This window comes from Lasioglossum baleicum, chromosome 1 (assembly GCF_051020765.1).
Source record: "Lasioglossum baleicum chromosome 1, iyLasBale1, whole genome shotgun sequence".
In the NCBI taxonomy this organism is placed as follows: Eukaryota; Metazoa; Arthropoda; class Insecta; order Hymenoptera; family Halictidae; genus Lasioglossum; species Lasioglossum baleicum.
The window spans coordinates 8,462,827-8,489,807 of record NC_134929.1 but is presented as its reverse complement, the minus strand read 5'-3'; the positions used below and the strand labels follow the sequence as shown (position 1 = coordinate 8,489,807).

The 26,981-nt window shown below is 38.8% G+C and overlaps 3 protein-coding genes across 17 annotated transcripts in view; all 3 read left to right on the top strand.

Annotated features, from left to right (window-relative positions):
* The first annotated feature begins 199 nt into the window (after window positions 1–199).
* On the top strand, window positions 200–2,690 carry LOC143211580 (E3 SUMO-protein ligase NSE2). Of its 2 annotated transcripts, none has more exons than XM_076429409.1 (5): window positions 200–414; window positions 897–970; window positions 1,128–1,224; window positions 1,309–1,492; window positions 1,923–2,690. In XM_076429409.1, exons 1-5 carry the CDS (start codon window positions 336–338, stop codon window positions 2,020–2,022), a joined length of 534 nt encoding a protein of 177 aa, XP_076285524.1. In that variant the 5' UTR covers window positions 200–335; the 3' UTR covers window positions 2,023–2,690. The 2 variants fall into 2 exon arrangements, with proteins under 2 accessions (XP_076285524.1, XP_076285516.1); XM_076429401.1 differs by having other exon boundaries at window positions 203–414; window positions 897–1,054.
* Window positions 2,691–2,832: 142 nt separating this feature from the next.
* Window positions 2,833–10,159, top strand: LOC143211562 (uncharacterized). 5 transcript variants are annotated; one of them, XM_076429379.1, is made up of 6 exons: window positions 2,833–4,357; window positions 5,340–5,474; window positions 7,032–7,353; window positions 7,961–8,244; window positions 8,319–8,502; window positions 8,803–10,159. In XM_076429379.1, the coding sequence occupies exons 1-6, from the start codon at window positions 4,298–4,300 to the stop codon at window positions 8,895–8,897; spliced, it is 1,080 nt and encodes a 359-aa protein (XP_076285494.1). In that variant the 5' UTR covers window positions 2,833–4,297; the 3' UTR covers window positions 8,898–10,159. The 5 variants fall into 5 exon arrangements, with proteins under 5 accessions (XP_076285494.1, XP_076285475.1, XP_076285466.1 ...); XM_076429360.1 differs by having other exon boundaries at window positions 5,340–5,479; window positions 7,032–7,073; window positions 7,145–7,353; window positions 8,319–10,159; XM_076429351.1 differs by having other exon boundaries at window positions 8,319–10,159.
* Window positions 10,160–16,768: 6,609 nt separating this feature from the next.
* The window catches only part of LOC143211510 (uncharacterized), a 133,010-nt gene continuing 122,797 nt past the window's right edge, over window positions 16,769–26,981 (top strand). For 7 of the 10 annotated variants that reach the window (XM_076429299.1, XM_076429320.1, XM_076429308.1 and 4 more), the window contains exon 1: window positions 17,265–17,701. The gene's annotated coding sequence lies outside the window, so the exon portion shown is untranslated. Of the gene's footprint in view, window positions 16,791–17,263; window positions 17,738–26,981 lie in introns of those variants that run through there. The other 3 variants (XM_076429290.1, XM_076429315.1, XM_076429281.1) reach the window with 3 other exon arrangements.

Sequence of the window (26,981 nt, the reverse complement as noted above, 5' to 3'; positions counted from 1 at the left end):
TGTGGTACTAAACCATACCCCCACCATAGCCTACTATTGCCCCTACGTTGTTTTCCAACGCGCCCGCGCGCTACACTCACCAGCGTACCTCTACGTATACAGTAGAGTGATACGCTGGTGAGTGTAGCGCGCGGGCGCGTTGGAAAACAACGTAGGGGCAATAGTAGGCTATGGTGGGGGTATGGTTTAGTACCACAGTACCACAGCTCTGGCATCACTGATCTGATACTATTGGATACTATCTCTGATAATAATAACGGACGGAGTTTATAAAATTCACTGCGCAGTTATAAATATAGACTAGATTGATATATTTTCAATTTCTGATTGTCAAAATGACACAGTCTCAACAAGTGGTTGAAGAATTACACGACTATTATACACAAACGGCTGCCAATATAATTTCTTATTACGGTAAATATGTTTGAGGTTAAATTAACTTCCATTTTATGAACATTTCTGGAAATTCTGAAACTAAATACGATTAATTACATCAGGGATTGGCAAACTACGGCCCGCTGCCTCCTTTAATCAGGCCCGCGAGGTTAACTGACACAAAAAACTAAATCAATTATGTAAAATAAAAAGAATTATGTAAAAATATCACTTCCCGATAAAGAAATTTTGAACCTGGTTTTTTTCGTTGTTCTATGAGTAGAATCAGCTATTTAGCCATGTAAATATTTTCGAGCTTGCTACCGGCCCCTTAGCCTAAAAATTTTACGTTCTGGCCCTTTCCAAAAGAAATTTGCCGACCCCTGAATTACATGAATGCAAAGATCTAGGAAGCATAATATAAATGTACATTATCCGAAAGAATTAATATAAATACCTATATGTTATTGTAGCGTTTAAATAATTTTGTAAACTAAATATAACTTGTTTTGTTATCACAGGAGGAGAAGAAATGGAGGACAAATTAAAAGAGCTAAGGGATGTCGTGCAAAATCAGTGTATTTTAGAGAAGAAGGTGAAGGCAATAGAAGAAACGAAAGATCGTTTGTTGTACTCACACGTTGGTGATAATGCAGATAATATTGAAACCGTTATACTTGTAAACATCGTATTATCATACTAGTCTTAGAATTTTACAAAAATGTTATACATTTCTATTTTCCATGTTACAGGAATATAAGAATGCTATATCCGAGATTGATACCGAGATTAACGCATCTACTAATAATAGATTGGTAGATTTCGATAAGCACGTGGAAGCCCTATTAGGTAAATTGAAGTTTACATTAAAAATAAATATTTTCTTTCGTTTCGTATACTTATCAGAGACACGTACAATTTCAAATAAAATAGGAGGTAAAATAGGAGACAATAATGATGACGAGGATGCAGAAATGCAATTAACTGGAGGTTACGTAAATGTGATCGATCCAATTTCTAAAAAGAGAATTGTAGACCCTGTGAAAAACACCGTATGCGGACATACCTACGATAAAGAAACCATCACAGAAATATTGAAATTAAACAAGAAGACTAGGTAAGAGTTTTAACAGAATAACATAGTTCTTCTTCAAGCTATAATTTTGCTAATAAATTTTTAAATGTTTTCGGCGCAACGGTTAAATCGTTAATTACGAATTATAAAGCAATTTTGCTAATTGTCAAACAAAATCAACGTTTCGATCCCAGTTTGGATCTTTTTCAATTATTTGAATCGCGTCTGTAAATTAAATATGTTATAGTAATTTTGAAAAAACAGAAATATTCAACGCGATTCAAATAAATCTTGAAAAAGATCCAAACTGAGATCGAAACGTTGATTTTGTTTGACAATTAGCAAAGTTGCTTTATAATTCGTAATAAACGATCGAACCGTTGCGCCGAAAACATTTCAAAATTTATTATCAGCAAATACGATCGATAGAAGAAACATATTTATAATTTTGCTAATTGTTTTCTGTTTACAGGTGTCCTGTTATAGGTTGTAAGAGTACAGAGTTCGTGCAACTGAAAAATCTCCGTGCAGATATTGTAACAAAAACATACCTTGATAAAAATCCTGCTTGATATTTATTTAAATAGGCTATCCGATAAAAAAAGGAGGAGATTATTTTATAAAATGTGTAAAATCTTGTATTTTACACCTATCTAGTACAAAGATAAAGACTGTATAAACGTGACAACAGTTGTATTTTGATACAGCATGATTTATTGTCACATGTAGCTACGTTTTGCATTACTAGAATATTTTTTTGATTACAAATATGTATAGCCATTTTGATTCTGATCCAAATAGCTGTTCTCAGTATTATTTTTAAGTACAAAAGTGCCATTTATAATTGTGCCCCTTTAACTGGTATTATTTAAATAACGCAAATAGATCGTCACATGTCACCATGTCTAGACGTGTGTCTTGCATTAAATAAAGATGGGCATTATATTTAAGTTATTTAAATCACACACACACACACACACGCATATTTATATTTGCATTGAGTCTAAGAAAAGATTTAGCATTTATTTTAAACATGATCAGCTATAAGTAAATTGCATATGCTTATGCAAACTCGTATTTTTAGGACGAACTTATAAGAATAAGGATTAAGAAACTTTTATATTTATAAATATTTTATTGTATGAAAATGAGAAAATTCTGCAAAATTACAGTATTACACGAAATGAGAAATTAATGTGAAAAGACAAAAACTAATAAAAGTACGATATTTTAATAATTATTTAAATGTATTATACTATAATTTAGTTCCTTTTGCGATGAGAATCCACAATTTAATTAAACGGATGCGCAATAGAGAAAGAACGTAGACGTAGACAATAAATGGATTAAAAGCACTGAAGCCAGAGCAACTTCAGGTTACAATAGTTTCGATTATCTCCGTAATTTATACCGTTATCAATCTATGATGTCAACAGTTAGGCTATGTTTATACCCACGTTTATATCAATAGTACTAATTTTCTCGTGTGGAAAGGCTCGGTGCATCATTGATGGACTCTGTGCGGACAGCAACAATTGGGAACCCTTTCTGTACATGCCCAAAGACTTGGACGGCTCACCAAATTATGACATAACGCATTGGGTGCGCCAATTGCATCTGCAACAGTGTGCTTTCGTAGAAATCGGAGAAGGATTTTGTGCTGTAAGCGAAACGCTTCTAAACATACTTTTGAATAGTATAAAATCTCAACATATCCGCAACTGATAACATAATACTATTCGATAATTTACAACTGGTTGCTCTGGCTATATGTTTATATATTCCCTTGTACTTTCACGACTAATTGTTTCAAATGATTTTCCCTAACAAAAACTATCATTTAATTCCAAAAATGAACCGCTTGATATTTCAACGTTATATGGAATTCATTTAACGTTAATATCCTTTTCCTTTAAATATCTCGGAACAAATTATAATAAGAAATATATGACTTAGACCACTTTCATAATTACGGGCACATACATAATTAATAGCATTTATTGCCGAAAATCATGAAAACCTGCAATTTTTACCATTTTAAACGTTTGTAGCTCATTGCAACGTCGACCGATTTTGATGAAATTTTCAGAATATGTTTAATTGACACAGATCTACAAAACGTATTTTTTTAAATTTTCAACATTATGCCCACATAAAAAAGTTAAAAATTCAACTTTTACTATTTTTTCAACAATTCCGATCAATTGCAATTTTTGAAAAAATTTCTTTTCAGATCCTTTAGTAAACTAATTACTCTAGCTTCCCAAGAAAGTTCAAATCGTATAGTACAATATTAAGAAAGTTATCGTCTTTGTATCTTTAGGAGTAAGCGACTTAACAAATTTTTCGGTTAAATATAATTGACACCAAACTGTTTTAAAACTATTCGGATCTACTATGCAAGACTTTCTCTTCAGTTCTATTTGACGAGATATTTTCGAATGAATATCTGTTATTTCCATTTTAATGATAAAGTTGTGTAAAGATCGAAGTTTATGACAACAACCAGTTTTTAAAGAGCTGAAGGAATTATCAACGGCTCTTATTGCGCGCTATTGCGTGTCACAAATCGAAACTTTCTGTTTAAATACGACACTGCTTAACGTTTATAGTTGTTCGTGGAATTGCGTAGTATTCCTTCTGAATCCGAGGTCCTTGATAATTCCGGCGTGGGCGAATTTTTCCTCGGGATTTGTCCTTGTCTGACACTTCACTCCTGGAATCTGTGCTCGTCTGAGCTGTCAAGACGGAGGAAGGTTGATTGCACTTTCGTCGAGGCTACATCATACTCAAACACGAGTGCAAGGGTGCATAGGCGATTATGCGATGTAACATTGCTCGGCGATAATGCTCCCGGTTGCAACTGCTCCGTTTCGCTGGCTGGTCACCGGTTGCATGAAACAACAGGTCTACTTATTAAAAATATATTAATTAACACATTACCTGCCGGTGGCTATTCCATAATTGTTGAAAGCCCGTGGCTGAGGATTTTTTAAAAGAATCGTTAACCTCTTGCCGTACAATATCGAGTCGAACTCGTGATGAAGAATCTGAAGAAAGTCTAATAAATATGTATGTTATTAATTTCCTTTAAACCTAGATGAAATTCTATTTTGGTTTTGTTAATGTACAGTTATTGGAGAACAATAACTAGGAAACTGCATGCGGACTACAAAGAAAGTTCTAATTGCTGAAACCGTAAAATAAATCGTAAGGCAAGGGGTTAAATAGCAATAGCAACTTCAATCATAAACCTCAATAACAAAATCCAGTAATTTCCGCCGGGATTATTGTGTAAAAGAAGATCTTTAAGGTTGCATTTGGTACAGCACGATTATTGAAAAGCTTATTAATAGGCTACCGGTAGATAAATTGTTAAGTTAGCACCCATAGTTCAAATACGAGATACACTTTTTACGTAAAAATTAATTTTCATTCGCGGTTTGTAAAGTAATCGCACGTTGTCCTTTTTAGGATTCCCCACGTGTTTTTTAAATCCTTTGCCCGAGTCCTTGTGTTCGCCACGTGGTGTTTGCGGCGTCGCGCGATGTTCCGCGACGACTATAAAGGGAATACACACGCCGCAATGTGCTTCAAACTGTCATCAAAGACAGCCAGTAATGTTATTATGTTATAAAGTATGCACGTTGCCACAGGGCTCGATATTTTAATCGACACTTACATTAACGAGCGATGTAATGAACTTTACATTTTAAATTATATACTAAGTACAAAATGAATCGTACATTTAATAATCTGTATGTAAGCTTCTTTAGATAGTTCTTCAATTATTAGAATAATTCACATAATGTAATCAATTATTTTTGCGTGCACTTATATCTATAATGAGAAGTCAATAGATTAAGCTTGGATGGCTCGAAACTTTTAGTTCTGCGAAGAAATTGGCCCATGGTCTTCGAACCCGGCGAAAATGGATTCTTTATGGTCGCAATGGTCATCCCCGAAGTGCAATAACACCTGTGGCAGAGGATACATGGTTGCTATTACGTCGTGCCAAGACCAAGTAACGTAAATATGTAAAATGTTTGCCGCGTTGCAAGATGCAAGTACACAGGTCTTCCGATTGAATTCAATTTTAACGACTGCGAATAAGCATACAATAACAGAGTTGGGCAAAATGTAATTTCAATTACAATTACAATTACTTATCAATTATTGTAATTTGAAATTGCAGAAATACAATTACATGTAATTGTAATTGGTAATTGCAATTACTTGACGAATGACTGTCATCGTGGTCCGCAATTACAATTACTGGTTGAGTCAAAGTAATTGCAATTTTGTTTCTACAATTACAAGTAATTGTAATTGAGTAGTCGCAATTACTTAACGCCAAAATGGCACTAAAAGAAAGTAATTAGATACCTACTCAATGGAAATGTCTAAAAGAAAACAAACACAAAGCACATGTTAGGAAATATTTATTATTCATTACATATTTATTTGTAGCTAATTATTTGATATCTCACAAAAACGATTACCATTACTTTTCAAAATGACCCTCATTTCAAAGTTGGAGTCAGATAATATATAACATATGCTTTTTGTTTGCTTTTTTTAGACATTTCCATTGAGTAGGTATCTAATTACTTTTCTTTAGTGCCATTTCGGCGTTAAGTAATTGCAACTGCCAATTGCAATTACTTGTAATTGCATCAAAATTACTTGAAATTGCAGAAATAAAATTACAATTGCAGATAATTGCAAATAAAATTGTAATTGCAGACCACAATTACAATTACAGTAATTGTGAAAGGAGTAATTGCAATCACTTAACACGATTACAGTAATTGTAATTGAGTCTAACAATTATTTCAATGTAATTGTTCTTTTAAACCACTAATTTTTATGTTTTGAATCATTTAACACGTTTTCTTATTATAATTATAGTCCATTTTTGCACATGTAATTGAAGATGTAATGAAATACTCATGTAATTAATTACTGTCCAACTCTGCACAATAATATTATCGGAATCAATATTTATGTACTGAGAAACGTAATTCTGGAGTCACTTGGCGGTTAACACCTCAAGCTATCAAAAAATTGAATGCACCAAGCAAAGTTTACCTTTAGTTTTTGACAAGTGAAGAAGACATAATTTTAATGTCTTCATCTCTGCAATGTTCTTTCTAAATAATGCTACTATTACTATAATCGCTGCAATCCAGCTTAAACTCGTGGCCCGCTCGGAAACAGCACTTTACGTTAAAAAAATAGAAATGCTCTCGTAATTACATTCACAGCTTCCTTTGCATACGTAATGCGAATTCGTACTTTCCTTTGCAGAATTTAAATTAACATTATTATAATATCCAGCAGACGGTGGGCGTTTATGTAAATGCGTACATATATTTCACATGCAAAGTTTGAGAAAATGGACGTCAAAGACGGAGCTCTCTGTTTGTTTCTTTATTAAAAATTCTAACAGAGTCAACTCGAGCGAAGTATTCCGTCAAATTTTTATTACACTTCAGATTATTATCACGAGCCTGATTGCGTGTAGTAAGAGACGCGCAAGACCCGTCGTCTAATCATTAGTTATTGTTGTATGTCGCAGAGGCAAGCCTGCCATAGACTGCATCGGGCCAGGATCATTTTGGTGAGCCAGAACATCTCCCAAGAGGTTACCTTGAATTCCTTGTCCATGACGAAAGGTGTGAACTTTTCCAGCTGTCCGGATAGCTTCGGTAAATGTTACTGCGAGGTAAACATGGTCGACGGAATTATGAGAGCGGCCAGGTTCACAGAACCTTGCATTTCTACCGAAGGGTGTACCAAAAGCGACGCTGGAACATTCACTTTCGAAGGAGAGTACGATCCGAGCGGCAGCGCTGACTTCGACCAAGCTTACGAGGACGATGATAGCGAGAGATTTGACGGTACTAGCCCATTCAAACTCTAAACAATTCTAAAGACGATAGATAAATGAGGAACACGTTCAATTTCGTTAAACTTTCATATTTTGTGCCGTTGAGGACTCTGTTTTATTAAACAGTGTTTGCGATCATAATAGAACTGTCCTCAAGGCCTTTGATAAAGTATAGCCTTCAAAAGGATTTATAAAGCAATATATGTATGTACTTCCTTTTTATCGAAGCGTATCTTCCCGTTACGTCCATGGGACGTGAATTAAAGACTACTTTGATATTTTGTCCCGTTGATGACTCTGTTCTATTAAACAATGTTTATGATCACAGTAGAAATGTCCTCAAAGAGCCTTTGATAAAATATTGATTGAAATGATGTACGAAGCAAGGATTTACAAAGCAATATATGTATGTACTTCCTTTTTATCGAAGTGTATCTTCGAGTTACGTCCATCGGACGAGTCCTCGACGAGGAAGACGAATTTCTCTGCTCGCCAACCGCTTTCGTGCGAACCCGCGACTCCGCGTAGTCATCTGCGGTGCATACATCAGCGTTCAGAGTGACCCGGCGTATTCTCCAATTGGGAATGACATAGTTTGCGTGCCATTGGGTTTGCAGACACGCTTTTCTACTCGGAGTCGGTTAGACCATCGCAGCGTCGTCGCCTCCTGCGAGTTTACAGAGCCAACGAAGAGTACGAGCTACGCGAAAATAGATCGCCGAACAAGAACTTGAAAAACACCGGGGGATATCATCCAAATGCAAGGGGTCGGTTAGACGACTATTCCGATTATACTGAGGAGGACGACGACGACGACGATGACGGGTCCAGTGATGATAGCAACGTTGGGGACGAGGGGGACGGTTATGAAGCTGAAGAGGAATACGAAGACGAAGAGGAGGTGAAGACGGATTCACCGCAGTATTACGATTACGGTTAGTACTCGAATGTGAATATTTTTCATAAATTTTCTAGATTTCGAAGGGTCGTCGCAGACCCAGGAAACAAGCTCGGGTACCGAGGTCCGATCACAAGGCAATTGCTTTCGAGAGTAAACGAGAGGTCAATGAACCCGAGAGGGAAGGGGCAATGCAGATCGCATCCGCCGAGGACGACTGCGAGGATGATACCACGGAACCGCTGATATATTACGATTATGGTGAGGAAACGTCGCCGGCTGCCGAGTTGCGTCTAAATCATTCGGATCCGCTACATACAGCTTCTCCCGAAAGATCCGAGCACCTTTCGAGACCCCTTTCTCCCTCAGATTGGCTCGAGTCTTCCTACGGGATAGACCACGCTGACACACTATGTTTACTTGTATTAGAACCAAGTTTTTCATCGAAAACAAAATTCACACATCTATCGAGGATATTTTGAGATTTTGAATATTGCTCGAGCCGAGATCCAATGTTATTTCCTTCTCTTTTTCAACGAAATTCGTATTTTGTGATTGCAGACTCCAAGGGAAATAGATTATTGTATGGGTCGCAAACTAAATTCGCCACGACGCTGGCGACACTGAACATCTTGCTCGGGTTCATCTGGTTCTAGTACAGAAACGTAAAGAAAATTGAAGATGTACTTGATGGAATATACTAACTTTTTACTATGTCGTTTACTATGATCAAGTCGAAATTAACTCGATAATTATAGATTTGAATCCAGTAGTACTGTGAACGCGCTACTTCGAAGCACGACTATCTTTGTAACAATTAAGTAAATAACTTATGCAAATGAACATTCTGCTCTTCTGTAATCCGAATACATTATTAATCGCTTAGCCGGAGAGTACGAGTTATTCAATTATTCATAAGTAGAGCAAGTTTTTATGGAAATTAAGTCTCTATTAATTGCAAGATACAGGTTCTACATGTATTTACATACACAGACATTTATTTAATATTAATTTTTAGTTATTTTGTCATTGAAAAATAGATCGCATCAGCTCTATCGATATTATCTATTGGTCACGCACGTATGATTAATAGTCACGGTCAACGAATGTAAGTCATTTCGATTTTACAATTCAATGATTCTGATTTCTCCATGATATGCCACCTCGATTTACACAATTTACAGCTCCACGCTCCCGATGGCGATGCTTTCACCAGAGACATAGTTTATCTGGGAAATCACGTTCTCTAGGGTTTTACAATGGGCTTTGTTTTAGCGTTTTATATGTGTCTCTTCTGCAAAAAGCACAATTACCATTTACAGACCGTGCGATGGACTTCGTAAAACGAGGCAATTCACTTTTCACCGAGGAATTTTAACAATATTTTGATGAAATGTTTTGTGGTAGTAAATGAAAAGACAATAACCTTGATCACGCTAGTCTTTCTGCAAATTTAATCGCCACATGGTTACCAGACCGTCAACTTTTGTGCAAATTCATATTTTTATAGTCTAGTTGCTAAGGAAATTGGCTTCAATTTCAAAAACCGATTGTAATAATTTAATAAAACATAGTATGCATCGACATGTATGTATACACACATATTGCTTATTCTCTGTGCATCAATTAAAGATAAAAATCATAATTTATTACATCGGAGAACAAATCAAACTTTAGATCAATGAATGAAAATCAACAGCGGTTCCGGTTTCTTTTTTGTAACAGTTATTCAATGACTCAAAAAGTGTGACCATTTTTTCGAAGATACACAGGAAAAAAAATTATAATTCATTACATTAGAGAATAAATCAAAATTTAGATCAATGAATGAAAATCAACAGCGGTTCCGGTTTCTTTTTTGTAACAGTTATTCAATGACTCGAAGTGTGACCATTTTTTCGAAGATTCACTGCAGGAACCCTTTCAGCGAATGTCTAACGTGGGAAAGCACAGTGGGTGAAATCTAGATCAAACCGTAAAACTAAAATCCGATTTCAGGAAGAGATAAACAGTAGGATGTTCTTGTCTTACGTTGAAATATAATGGGAAACTTTAACATGTACGGTCACACACTGCTGATATACGTTTGGTGAAAGAGTTTCTTCCATAATGCTGTATCTGTCAACCATTATTTGCGATCGATAGTCCAATGAAAAATTGGATAACGCGATGACAGCGAGAGCATCGTCAACGACGCATCCGTGTATGTTGCAACACGCTGTTATCAAAAGGCCATTCATAACAGAGGCAGATAACTATCGTATTATGAAATGAACATCTGCCATTCGGGATCACTGATATTAGCAGGTATGTTATGAAACCGCGTTGCGTATTCCCGTTATCTATTGAGTTGGAAAGAAAGTTCGTAGCGTATTCAAATTAAGAATCGAAGATAAAATTAAGGCATTTATTCATGTGTTTATTCAATAACCCGACAGGTTATAAACAGAATAGAAAATAAACAGAATGGAGAATATGTTATTGGATGAATCTATGAATAAATATCTGAATCTCAATTTAAATTTACAAACGCTACGAACTTTCGTTCTAACCCAATATTACGGCGCAAAAACAGCGTAAACATTCCGGAATGAAACATTATTGTTATCAGCACAATTACAGAAACATTTCGTTTCACTAATATCGAGGAAACTATCGTCGAACGAGAAAAAGTCGAGGCAAAAACGAACGCAAAATACACTTAATTGAGCTTAATTGACTTACTTAAGATAATTCCTGCGGTCGCACACGTTGCCGAGAAATATAGTATTACAATGCCTCGCAAGATATTGCGTATTTGAAATTTTCACTGTACAAGGTGTCTCAAGAATGTTCTACTCCCTTAAAAAGGGTGATTCCCAAAGTCATTTGAAGTAACTTTGTCCTTTGCAAGAATGTTCTCTGCGGTTTCGTTGAGATTGGTCCGGTGTTTTTCGAAAATAACTCCTGAACGAAGCCACGGACGACATTTTCGCAAAGGAAAAAGTTTCTTCACCTTGGGAATCACCTCGTTCAATGAGGTAGAACATTTTTGGAACACTCTGTACAAGTCGTGAGGCCTGCGGAGGAGAAACGGAAAGATTAAAAAATATTTTGCCTCGAACTAGGAAACGGGAGAATGTACAGTGAGCTCGAAGCGGCGACTCACAAGGCCGCAATAATTATTGTCCTTTATCCTGTGCAACTGCAGGGTGTCGAGTACAAGTGGTATTACGTAGCAATTTCACACAAGCGTCAATTATACAGTCGTAAAAACGGCTAACAATATTGTGGGCAGAGTGGTATGCGTCATTGCGTTACTCTCAACACATACGTACCTACCTTGTCGTGAATAATGATTAGGCGTGACTCGTTCCGTTGCGAGAAAGACTCGTTGAACATCGAATTAGGCGTACGTGATCTGAAAAGTGTATTCTATTCACCGAAAGGAGTTCCGCAAATCGAGTACTCTTCTCCCGCAACCGATTTGATGCGCCACTGTGAAATACCATTAACGAAATGAACATCGTGGTATACAAAGCTAGAAACAAATATTGTGCGATGATCCAATAAATTTGTCATGCATTGAATTAATTTATTTCATCTTAGATCCTCTTTTATAATCACCCGTTAAAGTTTAATCGTCTGTAATCAACATTTTCCCCGTGAAAAAATTAGTCCAGTCAATGAGTGCTCATAAGGAGGGTGTAGAGGGAAATGGAAGGAACACAATTGTTAAATTTGGGACTTTGTTTGGACTAGTTAGGAGGTACACATATTATACTAAAAGTCCCTACTCGGTTTTCCGCTTATATCTCGGAAACTATGTGTCCTAGAGATAAGACCATTCTATACAAAATTAAAGCTGAGAAAATGTGCCATAAGATTGACTTCATTCAGTTTTTCGCTGTCTCGCATAGTTTCCGAGATATCCGCGCTCAAACTAATCGTGAAAAAGAAATTTTTGCCTTATTTGAATAGCTAACTCTTAATGAACTTTGAGCGCGGATATCTCGGAAACTATGCGAGATAGCGAAAAACTGAATCGGATCAATCTTGTGGCACATTTTGTCAGCTTTAATTTTATATAGAATGGTCTTATCGCTAGGACGCATAGTTTCCGAGATATAAGCGGAAAACCGAAAAAGGGGACATTCTACGTGCCCCCCTACACTCAAAGTTAAAAATTGTGTTCCTTCCATTTCCCTCTACAACTTTTCGTTGACTGGACTAAATAGAGAAAAATTGATAAACGAAAGAACCTTATGTGCCAAAAATCACTCTACCCTTCCCCTTCTACGAGCCTATACCGCCACGGTCACGTGATGCGTTTGTCATAATGTCACGTGACTAATCCGAAACTGGCAGAGAGAGGGTAGCTTTTTCCCCTCGATGCGAGTCACTTTTAAGTGGTGTCTTATGGTAATGTCATGAACTTTATTCAAAATATAAAAGGTCCAAAAAAGTGAAATAGAAATGGTTACATAAATCTTTTCTCTGATTCGTTTTAATCTCATCGCAGAATCCCGAACCGCAGGAGGCCCTCTCAATTTCTCAAGATGCAGAATCATCTGCCACAGATATCACAGGTATCGCGTAACATTGGGGGGAGAAAAAAGTAAATGGGCGTTCTTCAAGGTGCTTCGATAAATAATTACCAACCTCCATCTTGATAGCGCGAGCACCGTTACTGCCACTCTTCTGTTAGCGATTCATTTATACATTTTCCGCTCTGACTCGAAAAGAAGCTGTGAGAAACAGTTACATATAATTTTGCATTCGCGGATAATTAACTAACGTACGTTTCCTTAATAAATAGGTTTACCCAGCATTGTTCTTTGTCACTTATATATGTTTCTCATATTAAATATGGAATTAATTATGTCTCAGGATTGCTGATTTTACATCGTTTCCAAATCAACGATGGTATTAAAAAACACACATTCCTCTGGAATATAAATTTTTTTCTGGGATCGACGTTAATAAAAATCCAGTCGAATAGCGTGAGATTGCAATACAAATGAATAGTATTTCCGGAAAATAGGTCAATTAGTGTTACACAAGAAACGCGATTTATATTTGGTTTCGATATCGCTAACGGTCACTTTTAACGATCTAAGAGCACTGGTGACCAACAAACGAGCACGATACAACACGATAGTAATTTAATGAGTGAGAGTGTCCGAGAGATTTGTAACACGATCTCGCTGCTCGTAAATCGGTAAATTACAGTCGACCGGAAATACTAGTCTTGGCTGAATAGAAATCAACAAGAAATCGAACCGATCAAAATTCAGTGCTCGTTAAAATAAGAAAATCTGGTGAAATGTGCGTATCTTCTAGATGTGGCCTTAACAAATAATTCGTTAATTGTTCAACAATTAAGTAAATATGATCAACTTTTAAGTCCCACTATCTGAGGGTCAATAAAAATGACGTTTGAGTGGCAATACTTTTTTTATATACTATTTTAAATACTAAATAGTAAATAATTCTATTTAAAATATTTCAAAAATAAATATTTCAGAAATGAAATATTTTATTTGACGCAGTAATTTTTCTTTATTTTCAATGTCAATGTTAAATATTATTGCTGAAAATAATTATGCTAATTAAATACGTTTCCGAGTTTAAATTTTAAATAGTTCCCTATCGATAAGATACACTGTATGTTTATGCATTATTTTTTAGAGTATTACGACGCAAAAAGTAAAATATCTTATTTCGCGTTTCAGATTGTTAAAATAGAAATATTTTATTTGGCGGTTCAGATTGTTAAACTGAAGTTTTTATTTTCGAAATTGTACATTTTATTTGAAATACTATTTTCTTCAAGCAAAATAAAATCTAAAGTATTAAATGATATCTGAAATATTTGTTTCGCCAGATAATGCCCGCGTCTGGTTTAACCAACACGGAAGGGTAAATAAAAACGTTTATTAGACTCAGAAGAGAGGAAACAGTGTACAATAAGTAGGAAATCTCTGTTTACGTTGACGAAGCAGAGCGCGCTGGGTTCCAGGAAGGATCGAGCCCTTTTGTGCACGACTTTCCCATAGATAGTGGCAGAGCCGTCGTATCGCAAGGATATTTACAACTCTCATCGTTACATAGCCGGAGACCGAGTTCGGCCGATTGATCGTGGTGCCGTAAGTAACGCGATATCCCGCAAGGAATGCTCGCCGATACCTTTAAACGCGTAGCGTTGTCGACAGCGCACGTAGAACTTGACCCCGCCGTCGTCAATCCATCGCCGTTCGGTGTCAGTGACCTGCCTCAAAAAAAGAAACTAATTCCACGAGCCAGTGGCCCGTTACACACTGGCCGACGTACTTACGGAGAGAACCGCGGACGACGGATTCTGCGATCCTAAACGAAGTCGAATTCAGAGCCGTCTGTCGTTTGTTTTCGGTGACTGGATCGCGGTATCGATCGATCTATCGCTCCCCGGGGGAGAGAGAAGGGATATCTCTGCGCTCCGTTAGAAATTCGTCGGAAATCGGCGCGTTGACGTTCTAAGTATTGCGTAAAACGTGACCGGGAGATCAGGGCTTTACACAGCTGTTCAATCGAGACGTTAATCTCGGCGATTGAATTGCGCAACCTTTCCAAGGTACATATCGCTTTTCATGTACAGAAGTGTGCATTTTATTTAGCTATCGACAGCCAAGTGGGACGATTCAATTACACCATAAATCATCATGCGCGATCACGTCTCTACAGACAACTTCATTTTCGCCGGTTTCGCCTAATCGAGAAAAATCTATTCCCTAATGGAGACGATTTTAGTTATTGATCTCGAATGTGTGGTATTTTATGGTCACCATCGCCAGTGACCTTGGCTTGCTTAAGAACGAATTTCGTAATATTACTAGTCCTGAATTAATCGTAATTGTTAATCATTCTTATCGTTTGTACGAATGAAATAAGCAGGACCTGCATGAAACACTCAGAATATACTTATTTACGGTACGCCGCACAGTGGGCAATTTGGTCGAACCTCGATTCAAAATCAAAGAACTTTCGATAGAAATGACGTAGAGCGATGAAGTTTTTTTTAGATTAAAGGTGAAACTTTGCAGAATATGGGAAAAATAGAGAGATTATGGTAAGAACGTTTTTTAACGTTGAGAAAATTCGTGAAACTTGCACAATTTCGAGAAAATTGTGGTTTTTCTAATACCACGCGCTGCGATACGTCAAGTGATCGTTCGTCAAGTGGTATACGACAAATAAACTTTCAAATACTTCCTTGTGTTTAATTTTATTGTGTTTTATACATATATGAGAATACAATATACCTTCAAACTAGTGGGTTATCAAATCATTTCAACGAAAAAATGATTACATTAGTTTTGTTCACAAAAATCGATTTCTTGCAAAATCCTGAGGTCGCAGACAAATTTTGAGACCAGATTTGAAATCAGCATGAAAAAATCTACGGGAAATGATATACAGCATGTTCAAAAAAAAAATTTTCCGCGCGTGGTATTGGAAAAACCACAATTTTCTCGAAATTGTGCAAGTTTAACGAATTTTCTCAACGTTAAAAAACATTCTTACCATAATCTCCCTATTTTTCCTATATTCTGCAAAGTTTCACCTTTAATCGAAAAAAAATTTCATCGCTCTACGTCATTTCTATCGAAAGTTCTTTGATTTTGAATCGAGTTTCGACCAAATTGCCCACTGTGCGCCGCCATAGTGGTTTGCTTCGATGTCATCTTTTTGAATAGCACGTCATTATAGCGGGTCTCTTGCTCCACCACGTGTTTACACTATTAATTATAAACACAGTGCACACCGGTCAGTTATTGGATGCTGAAGACCTGAATGCAATTGGCCACATTGTTTACTTCGTGTAGTTTGTGATATATTTTTATGTATTTATTTACTAATTGTTCTAATTTCTCGATAAAGTTCAAGTCGTGTATCCAATATTAAAAGAGTTATTATTAGGACTCACTGTACATTATATTATTCAAACTTTTGGAACGAAAATTCCTAAAAAAGTTAAGGTTTATTTAACGGTCATTGAGACGCCGATTTCGGTACTGACGGATGACGTAAGCCGCGGCTAATTGTGAGAGGTCAAGAACTGAAAGGTTGTAAGACGCGTAATCACCTCGTTCAGACTCTGCTCTTAGAACAAATCAACGGACGTATCAATTAAGCCGATTGTATTGGCGGTGCATCGAGACAACACGCGTGGTTATCATTCAAGTCACTCACACGACTGTCGCGTCTGGTGCGCGAATCCTGTGCAAGCGGATCGACGACGACGACGATGCACACAGCGAAGAGAGACAACGAAAGAGTATACCTCGAGATAACGGGCGAGACGATCTGACACGGGACGGCACTTCGTCAAAGGAAAGCGACGAGACAACGGCAGCGGAAGTGTAAATGCTATTGCGCGTCCCTTTGCATCGACGCAAGATAAACACGAGAGGGGGTCACGCGTGAGAGAATTGACCGATCACGAGAAAATCTGTCGAACGTGTATGTATATACGCGCGGACGCGTTGTGTGTGTGTTACGTACCTACGAACGGTGTGGGTAGGTGATTGGTAAGTTACCCGCGACGCTGCAAGCGAAACCGACGAGTTTCTTTCGGCATGTGTGCATACTCCTTGGCGCAGAGAGATATTTTAGTCGATCTTCCATTTAATCCTACCGCAATCCTGCTGTGCGAGTCATGCGCGCTCGCGTTTTCGACTCCGGGCACGACGGACACGGAGAAAGAGAAAGGACAGAGGACAATTTGAAGAATATCGGCAAAAGGACAACGGACCCTCGCGTCTCTTTGTGACGTCCGAATGTTAAATCGGTACGAGAGGCGAAGAGAGAAGAAACTGATCGGTAGCGAGCCGGCTTTACGAACGCGTCGCGTCCGGGAGGGGGCCCGTGGAACCAGCCGGCGATTGGTCGAGCGGTGTACCACGTGGCGGCGTTGCGCGGGTGGGGATTGGCCAGGACGGCCGCGCACCGCGGGCGAAAGCGGCGAGTTTTGTTCTAGTATTTACCCCGCGGTGTAAAGCTGGATATCTCGCGCTCTCCCGGTGTCCTTAAGTCACGTTCCATTGTTCGCGTCCGTTCTCGCGGGTTCCTATTTCATCGGCGGACGGTCCCGTTCCTGTTGTCTCCAGCTCTTGTGCTTTTTCGATGGTGAAACGGGTAGGAATCGTGCGCCATGTTCGCGCCGCGAGCAGCACGCGATTCACCGGCTACCGTGGCAGCAAGTGATACGGTGTTCTTTTTCTTCTTTCTCTCCGTCTCGCTCTCTCTCTAGAGCATTGAATATACAGCCAGTGTGGTGTGCCGTTTAAATACCGTAACCCGTGGTGTTCGGCGGTGGTGTGTGATCGTCGTTGAGTGTTTGTGGTGCGCGCGGATGATGCCATTAAGACAGCAAAAATCCTAGTGGTAGTAAACGACAGGCCGAAAGCACGCTGTGGGACCGTGGAATGCGCGCTGACAGGTATCCACCGCCGCGCCGTCGCACTCGGAATTCACCGTGCGGTTCTAACCTTCTTTCACCGTCTTTCTTTATCCCCGGAGAAGTCGCTTTCTACCTCTCTCTTTCTCTCGTAACGGCGTAAGCCTTGCGTGTTTACGCGATCGCACACCTCCCTTCGAGCCTTCCCTTTCTATTCTTCCTTCTCCTACTTCGTCCTTTCCATCCTGCTTCTTTGAATGGCGCGTCCGTCGCGCCTGCGTTTGCGTGCTGACGCTTCGCTACTTTTGACAGCTGTCACGGTTCAAGTGCGCGTACAGCCGACTCGTTTTGTCTCATTGGGCATCGGGGCGGCATGTGCAGGGAAACGACATATTGTCGCCAATTACCGCTCCCCCCACCCCTTCCACGTTTCGTTACTTTTCCCTGCTTTGGCCTAACGGCTCAACAGCGAAGTTATTCCAATTTATTTATTGTTCGATAACCGGTTCGATGTTTTTTACTTCGGGCCAACAGCCGGGACTGTTTTCTTTTTTTTTTTCGCCATGAAAACAGTGTTCGAGATGAGCCGACGCGGCACACGAGATCAAAAGTTTCCAGTAGAGTGTGGTATATCTTTAATCTATTCGTGACGTACACGAGATAGCGTTGTTGCAACAATGAACCGGCGATTAGGTATTTCTTTTTTTTTTTTTTTAACAGTCGGTAATAACACGAGACCGTTAGCCGGTTTACCAGACGTACCCGCGGCACAAAGCAGGTTATGTGAAGTGAAAGTACCCACAGAAACGTGTTAAAGGTTGCGATGTATGATGTAAAATCGTACATTGTAAATGCCGGTTATGGCACGCTTGATTTCCCCAGCAGTTGTTCGGCGACGAAGACCGAACGTTTCTGTCATCTAGATTATTTTCGGCGTCGGGGTCGTAGGTCACAGTGTTGGTGAGAATCGTATAAGATATTCGGGTAATCTGGTATTTAGCAACAAACATAGAACGCGAACAATCGACAAACAATTTTTTCTCCTCCGTACGATTCCCTTATCGTTCGGACATGATTTTAAGTGAACTTTGCCTCCGTTTTCTGACATTGTGTCACTCGAAGCGTTCAGTGCCGCAGTCAAAAGCCTGTGACGTGGCGAGCGGAATGAAATAGTTCGTCTCCCTTTCTTTGAAGTTGCCCGCCAAGGACACATGACAAATGACGTGAGAATGCCGCTCACCGACAACAATTGTTCAAATCTTTCCTCGCATTGTCACTATTTTTCGCTTCTGAACTGCAGGCCTGATTTCTATGCACAAAGACATTCGATTCTTTTAGAATTCGCGCTTCAATAATAAGTTGGAGTACCTCGAGATCCGCCATTTTTAAAGGTGACGGTTTTAATCTTTTTTTTCGGACTTTTGGAGTTACGAGGACCTTAATTTTAGTCGGATTATTTTATTTGAAGGGAAAGAGCGATAAGATAAGTTTTCAAGCGAGTCAAATTTTATATTTATATTTATATTATTATTTGAGTTTGTATTTAATGCTTCAAATATAGTATAATAGCAACTAATTTAGAGGACATTAGTGCGTTTATGGCCAATTTAACATAAGTTTTCAACTAATATATTTCAGGTTCTGAATGTTTTTGGGGATATTGCCAGATTAGCTAAATGATAGCTTTTTGTATGTGTCGTTTGTATTATGACACACGAATAAATACTACAGGTCAATACGATCAGAATCAATTCGATAAAAAGTGTGAGACAACTTTTAGTCAACTTCAATATTTTAACGACACGATTTCGACTTCGGGTCACAAATTTTCGGATCCCGACGATACTTTTTACATTTAGTTTATATATAAAAAGACCGAGTTTATTAAAAATGAATGTTGATTTAGTTCTCAATTCGCAAGCTTATAATTCTTCGTGAAATTCGATATATTTAGGTTGGTCGAATACTTTTGTGAACACCTGTAGCAAGCAGAAAATGCTTAGAGTAGTTTATATTACTATGTTTACATTCATCAGCATGTTCCGCTTACCTGGACTCCATTCAATGGCTACGAATAAATGTATCAATGAAAACTGTGTGTGTGTGTTTCTTTCACACTAATATTGAAGACTGGAATTAACCTTTGTGGCTTGTCCAAATGGTGATTTTATTCGCGTTTATTCGGTTACGTTACATCATTTGCTCTTTGAACTTACCTTATTTCATCAATTTGCTTTACTTTTTGTTGTGTGGAAATAACTATTTTAAACAATTTTACACTATATTTTCACACTTTACCTATCGGAAGCCTATTACAAGGATTTTCAATAATTGTGCTGTACCAAAAGAAAGCATAGAAATCTTCTGTTACATTGCAATCTTAAATGAAACTATTAGATGACGTTATTGAGGGCGACTTGTTAGTTTACAATGAAAATTGCTGTTGTTATTGAAGGTTCCGTAGGTTCCATTAAAAAGTGTTTAGCCATGTACCAAAGATTTTTAAAAATTATGCAATAATCACCGGTCGGTAATGTGTTAAAAACTGTTTGTAAACGACTCTGTAGATTCCAGAATCCGGAAGGAAAAAATTTTCTTATTCAAGGGACCATTTTAAATTGGCTACTTTAAATAATTCATATTTTATTTGAAGCGGTATTATGATCATACGTGCATACTCTTACGGAACATTGTTATGCAAATACAAGTCCATATCAATCGTACGCAACATATCAAACCCGGATACGCAACAGAGGAATCAGAACACATACATATAACACGATACGTTTTGAATTAGATCACTGAATCATATGATCGAAAGCGCGCGTCTATTATATAACAGGGATGACGCAGGAGCAGCGTTAATTTAAAAAAAACATTCAAATCGTCTATGATCGTCCTCGGTGTCTCCTATCAGTGGTCTAGATTGAGTACCGTTTGACCGCTATTCGCGATCCATGGATCCCTGATTGAGTGTCAAAACAATGAATTATTGCACACGAAGCAACTGTAAAACCATGCTCTTTATACGCTGAACCAGCTTTGTAAATGTACATAGATATGAGAAATTAAACGAAAGAATATATTTTCAACGGATTATCCAGTAAGTTCTGAAAACATTTTAGACGGGGCATTCATTTTGTAAGGATCTGACCTTGAGAAAAATGTATGTGCGATAGTTTCCACGGATTAACGTTATCGGATCAATGGAAATTTGCTTAACAAATTCGTTTCTTTGAAATATTTTACTTGTCAACTTGGAGGCCTGTTCTATTAAAATTTTATTCATTACTAATATGAGATTAGAGAAACTGATATACCACGTAATTATGAAATTGGTATGATACTATGATTCAGACTGGACTCTGAACGATCGGCGATTATTCCTGATGAGGTCATAATTTTTAAAAATCATAGATAAAGCTTGTTCCTCGCCAGACATTATTAATTAGCAGATATTATTACCACGCTATAGTAAACAGTGAAGTGCTTTAAATTGCTATACACAAACGGTACACCGAGTCGGTCATTTTTGTTGGCATAAAGATTAGCAAAATTCCATGATAAATATAATTTCGGCATTTTTGTTCCGGTATTTCGCATCTCCGCTACAAGTCTGCGAGACCGAGCAATTAATATAACTGCGATATTAATGTTTTTCGGTCGTTAACTGTTCGCATCGGAGATCGCGGAGAAGAGAGGCAACGGGCCAAGCGTGGCCTTCAATTATTCCGACAATCGGAATAATAAAATGCACCGGTAAACGGACGGATTTCGGCGAAGTTACGAGTCAGCGTACCGTTCCAGCCGCCTCGGCTGAAAGAAATACGACAGCGATAAAGTTTTCCTCCTTTCCACGACGAACGAATCAGGAAGAGGACCCCGAAGGGCGACAACCTCTCGATCCTTATCCAATTACGCATGCGTAACTTCGGACCCGCGTAATTTTTTGTCGCTTCGTTTAAATCCTTCGCCTCGGGGCCGTTACGCGTCCGCCTTGACGTAGATGTAGATCCTTTTATGTTCTATACTGGGTGCATCCGAAACAATTTCAGAAAAACCTGTTCAGTGTCATCTTCCCCTTCCACGACGCTATTCCCCGCGATTCCGCCATGCTTCCGTGTCACGTGACTGATCTGGTACTGGCAAAGAGAGGGTGTAACTTCTCCCCGTCAATTCAAATCAATTCGCATCATCTGGCGATTCTAACATTTCACATAGCTAAAAAAATGTGAAAACATATTTTTCTAAAATCCCCTGGAGTATTTTTTTTTAGAAATTGTATTTTACAGAAGTCGAATGTAGATCCTTTTTCGTTCTATACTGGGTGCATCCGAAACAATTTCAGAAAAACCTGTTCAGTGTCATCTTCCCCTTCCACGACGCTATTCCCCGCGATTCCGCCATGCTTCCGTGTCACGTGACTGATCTGGTACTGGCAAAGAGAGAGGGTAACTTCTCCCCGTCAATTCAAATCAATTCTCATCATCTGGCGGTTCTAAACATTTCACATCGCTAGAAAAAATGTGAAAACATATTTAAATCGTCTCTTACAGAAATCAATGTAGATCCTTGTTCGTTCTATACCGGCCGTGGCCACGTACTTCCAAAAATTATAGAATTGCATAATTGAAAGCATAGAATAATTGAAAAGAGAAATCCAAGTGCAAAGGGTTAATATTTTATGCGATTGTAACTGATTCGCAATGAGCCTCGATTTTCTACACACACTGTATAGACGAGGAGTGTTGAAGTCCCTGTATCTACGTATCTACCATCTGTACGGTATCCTCGAATCCCCCCGAGGCTGATCGTTACACCTACGCGTTTCCTTTGCGCGAGTAACGTTTTTTAATTAGAACTCGAGGGAAGTTGCATTGAATGCCGAGTTATTCGTGTAAATTGTTTCAAATGTAGCTCGCCGTTGTTTAACTAATCCGGGGGGCTCCGACGTTCGAGTGAATGGGATTGACATACTTGCTCTCACACCCGAAGATTATACAATTTAATTTCCAATGTTAGGCCCGCGGCTGAACCAGGCAGTGTACGATACAAACAATACAGAACGAGGTTACATTATATTATAGTTAAGGCGCTAGACTCGTTTCCAGGATTGCAAGAGTTCTCATTTCTTGATAATACAAAAATGGGGGTTTTCAAGATCGATCTAGGACGCTATCGCCCCCAAAAGTCCTATTTTTACGTTTACGAGGCGTAATTTGCATTATTCGGCAGTATGTAGCTATGGAAATAGCTGCATGCGCAGTTGTATGCTTCCGAATAATGCAAATTACGATCCGTAAACGGAAAAATAGGACTTTTGAGGGCGATGGCCCCCTAGATCTATCTTTTATCTAGCGTTTTTGACTGCTGAGAACCCCCATTTCCGTATTACGGAGAAATGAGAACGCGAATCCCGCACCCTTGCAATCCTGGAAAAATCAGTGTCGTCAGATTAAGACTTGTGTCTCACGTGACGCGTTTCGTCCCTGTCGTATATGAGAGAGGGAAACTTTTTCCCCTAAATTCGCGCTCCCTCCCCTCATCTGGCGACACTGGTCACATTATAGAGGCAACGTCTAAATAACAGTTCCCACGTTCACTCATTTCTCGTTTTAGTTGGCACACGTCAAATACTTGCTCAACAGGCGCGTGTTAAACGGTCGTGAATCACTCTTATCTTTCCTAAGAGCTCTAACCAGACAGTCAATATGCACTGTATCGCGAATCGGTCGATTATAATTTTTAATTTTATTGGCCCATTACTATTCGCGACTGGCCCTCATTAATCACGGCCGATTTAATCGATCGCTGGAAGATATTGGTCGCCAGTCGTCATTCGAAAACATCGATTTTTCAGATTCGATAAAAGTCTATTCCCACTTGAATTATTTGCACTACTCTTATCGTTTCGATAACTTGCAACAAACAAATAATAAACGCCGATGTTATTACCCGCCGATTCCTTAATCTGAAGTCTCTAGCCTCAGTTCGCCAGCACTTAACGGGACCCCCCTCTATATTGCTTGTGTTCGACCGGATCGACGAGTCGCCATGTAATCATAACATTACATCACGTCGCAAATCGAATTGTTCAATCGTTACAGTAGGTAACTCGCTCGAAGAATGCAAATAATTCAGCGAATCGAGACTGCCGGGAGCACACGCGAAACCCGCCAGAGTGGAATTCGAAAATGAAGTTAATAGAGTACCGTTACAACCATAGCGAACACGTTTGGTCGTTTCATGTAACGGGTGCGCCCCTTATTTCCTCGCAACGGTTGGTCTATTCCACGCCGGAACGGAGATAAATAATTCCGCGGTGTTCGCGGCTCCATTGTTTATTCTAAACCGTCGGTATTGCGTCATCGGTGTCTCTGTGTGATCCTGCACGTTGACCCTCACACGTACCTCAGTGTGGATGTACCTTTACGTACTACAAAATCGTTGATTTAATTCTGTTGCGCAATGTATGCCCGTGAAATGTAACATTATAAACGAGATCTAATTTGTTGGTTCAAAGTGTAAAGCGGGGTGCAGTATCATCCTTGGATCTTTCGTGCAAGTATTTCTGAGGAGTGTACTAGGGTTAAATGACATCTGGATAGCCGGGCAGTTTTAATTTCCGGGCAATTAAAAACTACTTAACTCCGGTGTCTGGGCACTAATGAGTTAGTGTTGAACACTCCATCCTGAACCTCGTTAATGTCATAGGTAAAACCTGAAGAATGTGCTTGTACACGGCCGGAACATGGTCAATTTGGCAACGCTGTCTCTGCTGCGCGTGCGCAATAGCTTGATCGAACCAGCTGATCGGGGTGACGGTCTGTCTGCATGCGGCGTTGCCACATGTACCGGCCTGTGCCAGAGGAACCCGAATTTCGAGGCGAAATTTAACAAATTCTTCATAATTTTTCGTTATTTTTAATCAATCGGCAAAAGTAGATTCAACTAGTTGGGTTACGTAACTCGCAGGAAAGAAATCCTCTCCATCCGAGCGAATTATTGAAATTTTTTCTCGAAGCAATCAAATTAATTTGCGATCGGCGATTCGGGGGAAGTCCCCTCGACTGTGTGCCAGCACTAAATTTCATCGTAAAGCGGCCAGTTAATTCCCCGTGATATTGCCTCGTAACCAATCGCAGCCTGCGGAATCCGCGCGCGCGAGCCAATGAAAGTTCCGCGAGCCACGCCACGGTTCATAAACTCCCAACAAAGTCTTCGCGCGAACATTTCGATTCCGTACACGCAACGTCCACGGACGGTGCGTCTCTTTTGTTACATAATTTCTCGGGAGCTTCCTTTTCCATCCCGTTCTCGCCTTCGTTTTCTGTCAGCGGGCAAAAGAGGCCGGGCACGGAATTTAACACGCTTCGCGCGGACTGAGTTTCCTGGTTTCCGGTCTCGTTGAAAATAAAAGGGGGGAACACGACACGTTCGACGAACGTCGATGAATACTCCCGTGGGATCGAGAACGCCATCGTTGGGTCCACTTTGACCCATTCCGTTCCTCTTGAATTCTGATCTCTTGGCAAGAAGATTAAACTACAAGTTCATTCAAATTTATAAATTAATGTAAGATATAAAACTAGAAATTTTTTAACACAGGGACAGATATTTTTATTATTGTAACAAATACTGAATGATATTCAATACTTTTAAATAAATGTGTTAAAATAATTTGTTTTCACGTTTATTGCGCAAATACTAAACTACTGTTCCCTAAGAGTTACTTTTTCAAGTTTCCGAGGGTAATGTTTTCTTTATAATAGTTTAACAGGATTTTTTTTTTTAAGCGAAGGATAATTGTGGCTCGAAAGCGGAGATCGAGAACGCCATCGTTGGGTCCACTTTGACCCATTCCGTTCCATTTGAATTCTGATCTCTTGGTAACAAGATTAAACTACAAATTCATTCATAAATTAATGGAAGATATAAAACTAGAAATTTTCTAACACAGGGACAGATATTTTTATTATTGTAACAAATACTGAATGATATTCAATACTTTTAAATAAATGTGTTAAAATAATTTGTTTTCACGTTTATTGCGCAAATACCAAACTACTGTTCCCTAAGAGTTACTTTTTCAAGTTTCCGAGGGTAATGTTTTCTTTATAATAGTTTAAACAGGATTTTTTTAAGCGCAGGATATTTGTGGCTGTCGATCGGATTTCTCGATCGAAGTGGAAACCGTGTGAATGAATATTTGTTACGGTACTTGATTCTTTGGGCCCATCGAATGTCATGAACCCGGGACACATTTACATACGGTCATAAGAGTATCCGGCCTCGTCACGCACTTGAGCGACCACCACTCTTTATTTGCATTATATTCGGTGGAACGGAATAACGTTTCGTCATTTTGTTGAATCAACTTCGTCGTAATTCGAATTCTCTTTGGTTGGGTGCTTGTGCTCGCACGCTGAATTTTTACGTAACAATGGGCTAAAAACCTAATAAAATTCAATCGAATAGACTTCATTTTCGTACATGAACACTTTTGTAGGCATAATAACTTCAGAATCCTGTTATTTCGAAGAAGACGTATTTTAGTAAAAATTAATTGCATATTTTCAGATAAAAGGATATAAAATATTCATCGGTACAATCGTTATTTATATTACAACTGTATCATATTAGATAGTTATATAAACAATATACCCAGATTTAATTACTAAGTTCGTCAGCGCGAACTTGAACCATCTCTCTCTAGGACACACTGTATACAGCTGCCTCAGTTGCTAATTATAGTGAAGCGTCAGTCGTGTTCCAACTTCTTCGTCCTTTTTACCCCTCTTTCAAACTTCTATATCAACGCACAGACTCGTTCATTTTATCGCAGGGTCAATAATGACCCAGTCTGATGGGGCGTGGTAAATACAGCTGACTCTTGAAAATATCCAGGATTTAATTATAATTTTCTAGATCCCTCAGAAATTAAATATAACCTCCATACAGTGAAGCCTTGATCTAAGAAAACGGAAACCGTAGGATCTGAGCAAAACGAATTTCCCCTCCACGGTCCGTGTATACATTACGTTCGTGAAAAATAGTTGAACCGCACGATCTAAGAAACAGCAGGGACCAGACGGTTTTTCTTAGATCAAGGCTTCACTTCATTTCACATCACAGGGTTTTTATGCATTTATTGCACGTGCAAAACACTATTCGCTTCGTCAAATTTTCATGATTCATGAAAATGAGAATTTGCATAAATAACTGCAGTCTGAACTTTTCTTCCACAAAAATCTGTGGACATTCTAATACTTCTGGATTGGAGTGTACACATGTACAACGATTGATAGGTCCTATTCCCATT